Here is a 13,902-nt window from a genome sequence, read left to right as displayed (position 1 = left end):
TCTGGTTTGGGTGTCCTCCATGGACTGCAGGTGGATCTCTGTATCCCCAGGGACCTCCATGGGCTGCAGGATCACAGCTGCCTCACCATGGACTGCAGGGAATCTCAGCTCTGGCACCTGCAGCACCTCCTGCCCCTCCTTCTGCACTGACCTTGGTGTCTGCAGAGTTGCTCCTTTCACATGTTCTCACTCTGCTCTTCTCTGGCCACAATTACATCTGCACAATAACTTTTTTTCCTTCTTAACTATGTTATCACAGAGGCATCACTGTCATTTCTGATCAGCCCAGCCTTGGCCAGCAGAGTCTGTCCTGGAGCTGGCTGGCATTGGCTCTGCTGGACAAAGGGGAAACTGCTGGCAGCTTCTTACAGACACCAGCCCTGTATTCCCCCCACTACCAAAACCTGGCCACAGAAACCAATATAGCCACACAAAAAGGAGTAATTTGGTCCTACAATCAAAACACAGCATTTGCATCGTTTTCACCCCTACAAAGCTCATTCAGTCTGTGTATGGCATTAGGGTTTTGTATACTATATATTATGAGAAATTCTAACATTCAATTATTTTTCTTTTGAATGGAGGCAAAATGTTGAAACAGTCAAAATACAATGGTCACAAAACCAGAAGAGTGATTCTAAAACTGAAAAAGTTGGTGTGAAGGCAAACACTAGGATTCTACTTCATGAGAGCACTTGAAAATTTTAACTCAGTGGATTTTCTGCCTCTTTTTGGATGTGCAGCATGTGCGAAAATGCCTCTGGGAAATATTCTTGATATCCAGTAGTCAAAAGTGTCCTCTGTGTCCTTTAGTACCTACCAGATAGATACACAACACTGAAACTTTTTTCCAAATGGAAGTACATGAAGAATTTAATAATTGCAAATATTATTTTCTAGACCCACAAAACAACACGCTAGCAGAAAATAATTATCACTGTTGCCCACTCAGTCTGCCGCACCCTTCTTCTAGGGAGAGATTGGTAGGGAATAAGGAAGTTATCCAGTTACAAGACTATTTCATCATTGACCTTTTCTCTAAGACTACAAATAAGATTGCAAAGTACAAATAGCTGTAGGTAGGGATTATGGATGACCTGTGATTCTGGGTAAATGCTGCATTTTAACGAAACTGAAAACAGCTATCAACAATGTCTGGCCACAAAGGACATCTTTTTTTGCATTCTTCTTCCTGGAAAAACAGCAATTAAGATGCTTTCAGGTGTTAATTTCTCATAATAATCACCTATTTAAATTAAGGGGGATTTTAGGTCCCTATATGTTTCTGTACCTTCATCAAGTGATTAATAATGCGAAATTATTAACCTGGGTTTTAATGTAGGCCAAGCACTCAATTCACTAGTATAAAAATGTCGATCAAACCTTGTTTCAAGTACACAAAAGAAAGAATAAAGAGGTTAAAATATGGCCTTTTTTCACTATTTTCATTTAACCAACATATAACCAAGAATGTCTTTTTTCAGGTTTTCCAAGGATGTGGCCAACCTAAACCAGCACCTGCCCTGAGATCTTCCCGTTCTGTCCCTGAAAACTTCAATACCCGGTTTAGACCATATAACCCAGAGGAGCGACCTACAACTGCTGCTGGCACAAGTTTGGATAGGCTGGTAAGGCAAAATATATTCCATTTTCAGATTAGTACAAACGGCTTGGCTATATGCTAGAAGGTGGTCATCTCCTGATTTGATAAGTTTATAGCCACTCTTTGTAGTTTCTTTGCCAGCTGTTGCAGCATTCAGTAAAGCTTTTTTTCTCCACTGGAAATAGTATAGAATTTCATTGTAGGAGAGCCGTATGGCTCAGTTTTTATGTATTAGACTTGTTAGAAGAGAATAAACTCTTTCCTAGAGGCCAGAAACCACATAAGCCTTTGCAGGTACTTTGCAGTATAAATTATGTATCAAAAGTGGTCTACAACAATATTTTATATTTTTTATTTATAAAAAACTTATGTATTAAAGCCATTTTTATCACCTCGTTCTTTAACTTACACCCTGCAAAGGCACCTTGATTTGTTTCACTTCTTTACTTTGTTATAAAATTACCACTGCTTTATTTCCATCCATCTCAACAATTGACTTTAATCAGCTAAAACTTCAGTGATCATTAATCTTGCTTTACTTATTCAATCATTTTGGAAAAACAATACTTTAACATAAGATTATTTGCTTTGCTACCAATCATCAGATTCACATTTCAGACTTCAATGTTCCTGCTATTTATACATCTATAGACTTATAGAGAGATAATTACTACAGCTGTTAGTACCATCCCAGCAATCATCTGTAGGTAAAACCAATGAGCAAAACTGAAGAGCTTGTGATTTCAAAGAAGCAGTATCACATGTCCTCAGCTAATTGCTGCACATTTGCAGAGCACTGATCTGTCTTGCCAAAGGGAGTACCTAAATATACCAAAGCAGATGAGGACCCGGGTATCTTCTTGATGCCATCATTCATCAAATTCATATGATGGTGACAGTAGTTTTTCACAGTGCCAAGTCTTTCCAATCACTTCCGTCTATGTTGTACTCTATGTACTCTATTCTGTCAATTTTCATGGCAACTCAATAGGAAAATAACATGGCATTTCTAGTCAAGACATAGGATTGCCCTGCAGCAAAAAGCAACATTTATTAGTTCTCCCTACTTCTGGAAATATTGTAGCCTGGTTATCCTATAAGGAGAAGCAGAGAAGATGCTTACCTCCACTGTAGATCCAACCACAGCAGGATCATAGTGCAGTGCAACATCTCAGGCTAAAAATCTGACTAACAATACTCAGTCCATATTAGATGGGATCTTAATATTACCCTTTCACTTTAGACTCAGAGAACCAGTCCTTCTGCATTGCTCAGAGCAGAGGCCTGAATCTTAATGTAGAATTGGCCAAGGTGAAGTGAAAGGTCACCAAATCCTTTAGGTTTCCATCACACTTTGTCAAATCTAAAGGTTGTGAACAGCTGAAATGGCAGGAAGAACATAAAAAGGAAGGGACTGGAAGCACAGCTCGGCTTGGATTAATCTGATTATGTAAGAACAGTTCAAGCATTTTTGTAATGAAAAAGGAAGGTTTAAGTTGCATTACATAGTGACATAAGAATACTTCTGAACACATTAATATCCTTCTTAAAACACTAACTTGTAAAATACTGAGCAGCACACTGAATAAAGCAGAGATATGTCCTATGCTGCCAGACTTTAAAGGCTGAAACTAATGAAAGTTGCCAATGCAGATCATTCTTTATGACTTCTAGAGTTTGAAAGGGGAACTTATCTCCATATGATTTAACTAGTCTTTTTCATGCATTATTTCAGGAAAAAAACAAGGAGTTTAGTATTACTGCTGTTAATTTTAAAAATTCAATCAAATTCCTATTTCCTGGTATGTTGTTGTACTGTGACACGAAATAACTCACATACTTACACTAGGATCTAAAAGGAGGAAAAGAGGAAGTTTTATTTCTGACCTCTCAATATATAGAATTTTAAAAGTGGATTGGAGGAAGAAATTGCTACTTCTTTAACCACACTGCTCAAACTAACAGTCTATCAATTCTCTCCTCCAACAAAGAAGAATGTAAAACAATCATTATTTACATGAACAGTGCGTGAGAACTCTAGTAGAAATATGTAAACATGAGAAGGCATAGAAAACTTTTAAAATAATAGGGTGACAGTATGTAAAATAATTGCTATTTATGGTCTGTTAATGATGAGTGTTGGTATCAAATCCATCTTCAAATGGCAGTGATGAATGTGTTGTCTCCTTCTGGGCTGAGACTGACCATCTCTCAGTTCAGAGATGGCTGCTGATCTTAGTGGAGCTAGGAAAGGTAGTTTATGTGGATTAGAGCAGACGGCCTTATTTCAGAGCTGTAATCCCTTAGCAGCTCTTGGGAAAGGTCACTGCCTGCATTTTACACCATCTTGGGTAATTTTATCCAGAAGGATATAAATGCTACACTCCTGCCTCACAGAAACATCATTTAACCTGTGTTAGAACATCAGCTTTCCATATGCTGAATCATTCCCTGAATGACGTATCTCTCGTCATTAACTATAGCCAGAGCTTAGAGGACCAGCTTTGTTTGGATACTCCTAACCCTTGCAGGGTTAACAGGGTGTAATATGCACAGCAGTTTTCTTGTCTACACACTGATTATTTTCTGTTGCTTACTTCATATAAATACACTACCATATTAGTATTTCATTGGTATTTTCAAACACTTAAAGACCATTTTAATTATTATGGATATAAGAAACAAGTCTTTTCTTGCAATTCAGAAGACTGTTCAGTGTTACATTAATGCTTTTAGAAATCTGTTCTGGAGTTTGTATTCATGGAACACTGACTTTAAATTGTCACCACAAAGTCCAGACATACAGTTGCAAAAACTCAAAAGAAGTGACAAATCATTCTGCTTTTATCTATCTTTGACAGCAGAAGAAACCAAGTTTAGAAAATATTTCCTCTGCATCTCAATGTTATACAGACATGCAGCATATCTGAACCAAATTCTGTTTTAGTCCTGCTCATATCCCCACTTATAAGCTTAATTCAGTTGGGCATAGTTTATCAGGTACGTTGCACAAAGCAGCCCTCATAAGAAGCCTACGCTGAAATCACCAGGTACTGAACTTATCTGAGAAAGTGCTCCTTCATCCTCACCTAAGCTTATGCAATTAATCCAGCTATTCCATTTCAAAAGGAGGGAAAGTGATTTCTCTCTGTTATTGTCATAGCTGTAACAAATAAGACTTAACAAATAAGAAATATATCAAAATTAATTCTAAGAAATGTGGAAAATTTCAAATATCCCCCAAAGGCTGTGGTATATGTGGTTCTAAAGCATCTGATGTATTTAGGAAGTTATGTAGAGCTTGAGAGACTTGTCTAAGCATGCATGAAAAGCACCATCTGAGGCATCCTAGAGTATCTGAAATATAGGACCAGCAGAGGACTCAAGGAGACCAGTACACTTCTGGAGCAGCAGAGGGGAGCTGGCTTGAATATACTACAGAAGCTCAAGCAATTAAAGGCTCAGACAATTCAATGACATCTTCACAGCACTAGGCCTAAAAGTCGGGCTCTATCTGAAGTAAATGGAGAGGGACACACATCTTTGGAGAGTGATTCACCCCATCTGTCACAGACATCTCTCAAAGACTAGGAAATAAAAGACTCAGTTGGAATATCCACATGTAGGTAGACAAGACTGAAATGTCTTGGAGTATTTAAGTAATCTAACTGAGCTAGAAGATAGAACAGTAATTTGAGATGCTTATGCTCCCCTGGACTGGCATCTGAAGTCTGGGTAGATCACCCTAAAGAATGTTCACTGTGAGGCATCCAAGTGGGAGAACAGAACTGAGCCCCAGCTGTTCTCTGCAGGTTGTACCATGTGAAATTCAGCTACATAAATATAGTCACCTAATGCTCTTTGAGATGCTTGTGCTCTTCAAGATGTCCAAAGGTGAAAGCAAGGTTACAGGAGACCTGGTTGGAAGTTAAACTGAATATCTTAGAGGTGCTAAATTGACTTGCTCTGCCTACATTTTGATAACTGTATTCCACCTTATACTGACTGTAACAGTAGCAAAAATGAGGACTTTTCTGATTCAGTATAGAAATCCATAGTGCAGATACCTAGAACCAGCTACCTCAATTTGAGTCCAGATGACTGTCATTTTTACTGTTAACAGAGAGAAATAAAGGCCTTCGTTCCATTATCTAAGCATGGGTTTAGGCAACTGATTTGAGATCACATATTTCTAAAGCACAATTCATCTCCTCCTAAAGTATACATTTGAACAGCTCAGAGAAATCTTTCCTAATCCCTCTACTACAAAGTGCCAAAAAGTGACAATCTTAGTCCAGGCATCTAGCAAGTACACCTGAAGATCAGTAAATTTTAAAAATTGTCAAAAATTAAATAATTTTAACTACTGAACATACCTGCTTCTGTAGAGCGTGATCTAAAGTTTCTCATTTAAAATCAACTGCTTATAAAGACTCGTTATCTTCACTGTGGTTGCCTGTTTGGTATAACCTGTGGTTTATTTTGTTTTGTTTTGTTTTGTTTTTCTGTTCCCTGAATCTGTTTCCCTCTTGCTTCCCAGAGGACTATCTGGAGGACAATGCAACATGGTGTAAGCTTTGGTATTCTTATTCTTCACTTCATTCCCATTTGTCTTTGTACGATGATGGACAAAACACTTGTTTAAGTTTCATCTTCACCATCTTTACTTTGTGTGTGTGTGTCTTGTAGGCTAAAATACTAGCAGTTCTTTCTGTAATTTTGCATTCTAATTTCATTTTGCCAAGGGCCCAGAGCTGCTGCTGCCTTCCAGTATTTTTCTCTCACCTCAAGGATGACACCTCAAAAGGATCTATGTATTCCTCCAGTGAACTAAAACCTGGTGTAAGCATCCCCATAGCCTCAAACCCCACAAGGGCATGTAGAGCAATGCAGACACTGCAGTAGCATTCAGCTCTGAGTCCTGTGCCTGGAGCAATGGAAATGAGCTCACAGGCCTTCCTGGGCTGTCTCCCTAAAAATGCCCCTGTCTTGCAGCCCAATCTCCTTATGTTTTACAGCTTCATAAGTTTTTGTGGCTGTTAGAGGTCCCTGGTTCCAGACAGAAAAGCCTTCCTCAGCAGAGCTCATTCAACACAGCCCAAGGGGAAGGCACAGATTTGCATTTAGCATGGACTTAATAGTCCAGCTTCTTAGCAGGACTAATTAGTCTACAGAGAGCACCATGCTGATATAGCCATGCTGCTTCCTGTGTTTGAGCTGCCCCAAGTACCTCTGTATCCACCATATCGGTATCCACTGTACGGCAGCGCTGTCTTAATTCAGCTGGAATTTCTCCCGAGAACATACAGCAGCCTGACCTGGCTGGACGTGTATAAAATAATTCCACATTTTCTTTCAGGAGGACATGGAAGTTTTCTTGATTTTTCACCAGGGAGCTGATGCACTATTAAACATATAATACATAATGCACATGCATACTATGGAGACAAGCAACTGAGAAATTGGCCATGGCATTCATGGGTGATTTGCATTCACACACAGTACAGTGGCTGCATAGATTAGTGGATGAGCATGCACCCCGTCTAAGAAAGAACACCTTTTATGCTCTTTACCCCAGGGAGGGGAATATAACGTGTCACACTTTGTGGGAAAATGTTCTTTTAGAGTCCCTTCTGATTTTCTTAAAGTAAAAGCAGATAAAGTCTCAATTTCCATGAGGAAGATACCCTAAACTACCCATTTTAGGAATAAATTCCAATGTACTTTTAGTCTCTTTTTTACTTTTTTATTCCACTGTGCTATGATTTTGTTACAGAGAAAAAATGTGATGGTAACCTAACAAACCAGTTGTGAGCAGCTTTTGCCCACTGCTCCAAAACTACATGAAATAGAAAATATTACTTTAAAATATATAATCTGCTTTGCATTTTAACTATAAAAGACTAAAAGTAACAGGATGCTAGACAAATCAGACATTGATCTGAATTGGCCGGGGAATCCTCCAGGGCATTCCTAAAAGTGAACTTTTCATTTCAGTTTTGTTAGACTCCATTTAGTCCACAATCTTGAACTGTTAAATATATGCCATCATAGCACAATTTTCCTGGGATAGGATGATTAACCTCAAGATTTTTTCCCTCAAGAGACCCTAGAATAAAATCCAGAAGGTATAAGTCTTAGAGGGTTCAAAGGTCTGAGATTAATTTTCCAAGTATCTTCTGCATACTGAGGCCATGGGATAAGATACAAACAATGAGCCTGTAAAATACATCATGACTCTGTAGTTTTGGGGCACATTCTTAAGGCTGAAGATGACAGGCTTGCACAAGTGTTTTAGAAGCCTACTGGCTTCCCACAGGCTACTACCCCAAAACCCTTAGGTGCTGTGCTGTTGGGTTTGATAACCCTGTGTGATGTTAATCAGCCGATAATTCCTGACTTGTACAGCTCCTCCAGTTTTGCATTTTGCATGTTTAGACAGAGTCCTGTTTCTTATTAGCTGTTTGGATGCAATATGCAAAATTAATAAATATGTTTTACCACTTCATTGTAGTCATTTGGCATTAGATTTAGGCTTTGATTGGTTCTCCAAAATAAGTGTTTGCTTAGTATCAAGTTTTGTTTAGTCTCAGTTTCTGTCTCACAGCAATATCTAAGTTTAAGTCTGTGCAATAATTTTTTCCCTCATGGTTAATACCAGTTCCAGGTGGCAAAGGTGGATGAATGATGGCAGCTGTCAGAACCCTCCTGGGAGACCTGACAGAGTCCTGTTTTTAAAAATGGTGATATTATTCCATCCCCCAGGTGAATGGTTGTGCATGCTGCTGTATCCAACACACTGCATTCCAAACGTGCGTGAGGTGGTTGCTAAGACAGAGCTTTGTTACAGTGGTTGCCTCTGTCTTCAGGTGGAATGGGTCTGCCTGCTGCTCAGACCCTGACTAGCATGGGCAAGGAAAGGCCAGCTTCCAACAGTGACAGGAACCACAGATGTCTTTATTATTTAGTGGTCAAAGAAAATGCACAAATCTTGACTGCCACACAGCTTCTGCCTTGCCTGAAGAGTGATGTCCTGTGGAACACGGTGCCTGCTTGATCATCTTCTAAAACTGACTTTTTAGTACTAGGTGAACTTCCTTTACCTGACGGATGTGAAGACCCATTGAGAGTCACCATCTCATCTCCAGGAAAGTCATAGGGGTGTGAATGGTACTATGGATCACCCACATAGTGAGGTGGGGAATAAAAAAGCTGCAGATAGAATCCACTCCTAATCACCAGACTTTCAGCAAACAGTAAGATGAAGAAATGGTACAGTTACGGATCCTCACTTGGTGTACATTGAAATATTATGTGATTAATGAACTTGGCTGTTATGGTAAAGAAAAGATATCTAGGCTAAAGTTTGCACATCTGTGCCCTATCAAACCAGATAAACATGAGGTGGGATTTATTTGTCCTAGCTTTTCATGTTTCTAGTGTTACAATCAAAGTCTGAACTATCACTTCATTCCTTTACTAATAAATGGGGATAGCACCTCCAGAGCTTGCTTAGAATACTGATTTAGAGAAGACAAGAATGTCAATTACCCCTTTCTCCCCACTGAGGATGAATAGAATCTGGATGATTAATTCAGAGATCCAATTTATAGATGTCTAAATGTAATCATAATTCTTGGGGTTGGAGCTAGGCTCTATGCATCAGATGTGCACAAAGGAGATTTTGGTCTATAAGATACATTGATGCATAGTTCTTATCATACTGCTAATCATAGTCATTGCCATGATATCGTCAGGTACCTAGAAGGATATCTAGACTCAAACGAAAATTGTTAATTTGAAGGCTGCACAACTTCTATTCAATGGAAATTTCACCTTGTAAATCTGGATTAAAATCTACTTCCTTCCATTTGATGCTTTAGCATCTACTCAATAAAGACTAGGGTTTTTTCCCAATATACAGAAAGTTTATATTAGCAGCCTCTGGAAGATTATTCTGAGCAGGAAATACATTCACATTGTTCTTTCAGCTGGAAGACATACCACATTTCATTTCATGTGTCTGTGCATGAATATGTGCAAAAGAAAAAGTCAATTCTTAATGTTCTTGTTCATGATAAAGAAAGATATTAACTATATATGCATCTTCTGCATTTAGTGTTTCGCTATCATATTAGGAAAAAAAAATATGGTCTAAAAATTAGTGGCAGGGCTTGTGTCCCCACTTGCAGTGCATAAACCATGCTCATTTAGATGCTTCCAAGTAATATGACACTAACAGCAACAACTGCCTGCCTCTCTGGAAGGTGCTAAACTGTGATGAATTCTTGCATTGTTAAGATAAGTGCAGCCAACCAGTTCTAAGTTTTCATAAAAAAATGGATTTGTGATATATCATCTGTTCATCTACCACTAGAGAATTAGAGGGTCCTTTTTTGTGCAAGTGACAACAGAACATAAAATGTCTTTCCACAACAAAGTCAGTTGTATACAAGTGTAGATGCCAAGAGAGAAATTAAAACTTTGGTAAACATGTTTTATGCTTTGCTGGCAATTAGTTTTCTCCAGCCTTTCCAGTTTATTTTATTTTTTTAGACTGCAGCACATAGATATATTGAGAACTCCTAACAGGAGTGTGCAGTGCTGGATTCCACTTGGAACAAATATTAGGTTACAGCAGACTGAAACTGATTTCCCAAACTAAACATCTCATATGTTTTCCTTTGATTGTAATAGACAGAAAATACCACTTTATGGACTTTTATGTGTATTACAGTGGCTAAAGAGAAGTAAAATACAAGGAATAAGAAGGTTTATCTTCATTACAAGTGATGATCCTTTTGTGACCCTTCTTTAGTCAAAACTGAACATTTTACATTATGGAAGATTTCCTTTTATCATCCTTCAATACTTTCATATCAGTATATCAATCTAGATTGTTGGGATAGCAATACAGAATTCTTCTATAATGCAGAGCTGCATGTAAACAGTAAATCTTGAGTGGATAATTACAGATGTTTGATGAGAAAGCCAAGATGATTAATACTGGAGAAGGGAAAAGCATAGATTCATCACATCAAATTGTATCCATCATTAACAGAGGACAAGCCTAAGACTGTGCATCTCTGAGAAAACCCAACAGCATTTTCTGGATCCTAGGTCTGGGTGTAGACCCTAGCAACCTCACAGGTCCACATGAGGGCAAAATGAGTAGCTAGCATATTATCAATTCAGATATTTAGTCAACATGGAAAATGGGAGAATACCTGCAAGACACTTCAACAGACCCCAGACTGCCAAGTACTGAGGTACACAGTAACAGAGAATTCCACCTACAGGATTAGGAACCTTGCACAGCTGGTTAAGAAAACAGGCATTTTCAGAGGGCATTCCCAGTCTAATGTAGATATCTGCCAGAGATTGCATGAATAGTTCTGTGGTAGTGCCAGTGTTCCTCTGTCAGCTATGAAGAACTTCAGGCTAGACAAGATATTTAGGTTTGAGAGGACTAGAGCTGAGTTAATCTAACTCCTTCTGAGCAGTGAATACCTGACTTCTACCCAAACAGGCCTACCAAAGGAAAGTGACTAAGACTGTTAGAATTAAGGACTTAGATGTAGTCAACTGGGGACTGCGTAGAAGCTCACGATTTCACCGTGTTCCAGTGGCTTTGTGATCTGGTGACCGCAATCATAAATTATCATTGTGTACATGTCTTTCTGGTTTTCTTGGGTCTTGCTGCTTCTGTAATGAATGTATGTCATGTAAATGTCATTTCTTGTACAAAAGAAATGGAATTCACTCTGTCTGATTCAGTGTCTCTAATACAGGTGCTCTGTGGAGCTTGATTTGTTAACCTTTGTTAATGGTAGCAATGGAAAGCAAATCAAGGGGGACAGTAACAGATAGAAATCTTCAGCTGAAGCACAAGTGTCATGATAAGTGACATGCCCTGAACTATCTAGGCATCTGCAAAGAGCTAAGAGATGGAAGAACTTCTGTGCCTTACAGAAGTTCTTCCATCTTCTGGATGCTCTAGAGGACTCCAACATGGCATTAAATTCATTTGTATCTATAGTGAATGAGAGAGCTAGGAGCTACTCATAAGATCTTAAATTACACCAAAATGAGACAGGTGGCAACTTGAATAACTGTCTAGATGCCACTGACTAAGAGATCACAGCCTTTCCACAGAGAGACTTCACATGAGGATCTCAGGTATGGTGCAGGACCTATTTGACATCTGTTCTGGAAGAGAGGGAAGGTTTCCAAAGCAGTGGATATCTGTCTGCAGGCAGATGAACCTCACTCCAGGTCTCCACCATCTGTGGTGGGTTCTTAGACACCCAGCTGACATGTCAACACCGACATTGATAGATTTAAATTCAGGCAAGACTAATGCACTACCAGAACCTGATGGACAGCTGACATTACTGCTCATTTGTATGGGAGCAAACTACGCTGCTGATACTCAACCAGCTCTTAACAGTCCCTAGGATAATTGCCTTTGCTTTAAAGTGCTGAGACTTTTCCTTTCCTATTATATATTTGGACAGCATAAATACTGTGGAGAATGAAATGAAAATAGGCCAGAATGAAAGTTGTTTTTCTCTTGCAACATTCAAGGCCATAAAAATATCCAGTACATAATAATAACTGTGTTACCTAAGTAACTGCTAGAGAAAGTAAAGTAAAAAGCTAATTGCTTAAAGTGCATTGTGTTTTTAATATAACGTACCTGCAGTGCTCCTATATTAAAGTGTGATATATATGGAGAAATAACAGGAATTTGAGTAATGTATTTCTTCTGCTGAAAAAAGCATCAGTCATTTAGAGAAAAAAAATTGCTGCATAATAAATGAACCTGTGAGAAACTTCCTTTTCTCTGATCTCACAATGAATGTTAATGGGCTTAAAAAATCAGAGAACATTTATAATATTATAAATAATTTTTACATTAAAAATCGAGGAACATTTATAATATTAGAAATAATTTTTATATTAAAATCTTTTCAACTTTTATTCACTCATTCAGACAAAATCCAGTTGACCAAATGGGGGTATCTAACCCCAGAGCCAGACAGATGATGTATCCTTTGGTGTCAGCTGAGAGAAATAGGCACTTTCAAGGCACAGTTGATCTGAACTACTTTAAAAATCTTTGTTGGATTAAGTAGCACTTGTACTCTTCAGTTCCTGCTTCTCACCATTGTCTGCAGAAGAAGAGTTTATAGCTCAGACAAGAACACTGACATCATGTGAGATGAATTTAATTCACAGATTCTTCTTTCTGGAGCTCATGGTCTGGATAGACTAGAAAATTACTATCATACACCTTGATGGTATTTCTACTTGACACTGTGCTCAGCATTGAACACTTACTAAAACTCAGCTCCTGTCTTGAACACCATAATGAGCTCTATATTTCAGACCTTTTCTTCTGAAGTCAAAGATGCAGGATTCCCAGTCATTGCTCATTGCCTCTGTAGGTTTTTCTAACCATTCACTTGCACTATGGGAATGGAATCATCCAGAAAAACAAATCAGCTGTTCCTGTAAAGTGTGATATTCCTAATACCCAAGTTAACAAAATCTGAATTGTAACCTGTTTGCCTCACAAGAGAAAGATGAGAAAGTTTATATAGTCTTCCCCTTGCCATTTATGCTCAGGCGATTCAGATTACACCTCCAAGTGCAGAACAGTAGAGATGGAATACTGTCCAGGGTGCAAGACTTCCAGAGACTGGGAATATCCTCCTCTTTGTCAGGTACAGAGCATTTTCACATGTAGTGGTGGGACTGGAAAACCATGACTGTTTCTAACTGCAACCCATGTCTCCCAGATTATAATGCTTAAATAGCTGGAAAAGAAAAGAGGACAGCACCTGTCTCAATCCCATCCAGATTCCTATTCTCAGTCCAACTTCAGTTCTCCTAGGTAAAGACCTTCATTGTTAAATGGAAAATGGATAACTCAGCTCTTTTCTGTCTGCAGAGAGAGGCCTAGATTCATCATGCTTTTATCAAGTCAGCCCTTGCTTGATAAAAATCAATGTGGCAAAACTGGATCCCTTAAAAATCTCTTTTATCATGAAATCAGCTAGATATAGACATATAGGGGAAAGATGGATTGGAGAAAAAGTACTGCCTGTAAAACATGCAGCTCACTTGGGAATGTGACTAGCTGAAAATTGACTTGGTAATGTTCTGGGACAAAACCCCTGGAATTCTCAAGCTAGTTGTGGAAGTACTTTTAAGAAATCCTATTTTCCACAGGTTGTAATGTTGATTTATTTCTGTGCTAAAATGTGAAATAATATGGCTGGCAAACACGGTTT

General features: G+C 38.6%; 1 protein-coding gene across 1 annotated transcript in view; it reads left to right on the top strand.

The window, feature by feature from the left end:
* GPC6 (glypican 6) overlaps nt 1–13,902 on the top strand; it is a 726,495-nt gene that overhangs the window by 665,605 nt on the left and 46,988 nt on the right. The window contains exons 6-7 of the mRNA XM_053970101.1: nt 1,485–1,628; nt 6,144–6,173. Coding sequence (XP_053826076.1) covers nt 1,485–1,628; nt 6,144–6,173 — 174 coding nt within the window. The remainder of the gene's footprint in view (nt 1–1,484; nt 1,629–6,143; nt 6,174–13,902) is intronic.

The sequence above is a fragment of the Vidua macroura genome, chromosome 2 (assembly GCF_024509145.1).
Source record: "Vidua macroura isolate BioBank_ID:100142 chromosome 2, ASM2450914v1, whole genome shotgun sequence".
In the NCBI taxonomy this organism is placed as follows: domain Eukaryota; kingdom Metazoa; phylum Chordata; class Aves; order Passeriformes; family Viduidae; genus Vidua; species Vidua macroura.
The sequence above is the reverse complement of the archived record's forward strand: the minus strand, read 5'-3'. Positions and strand labels throughout refer to the sequence as shown.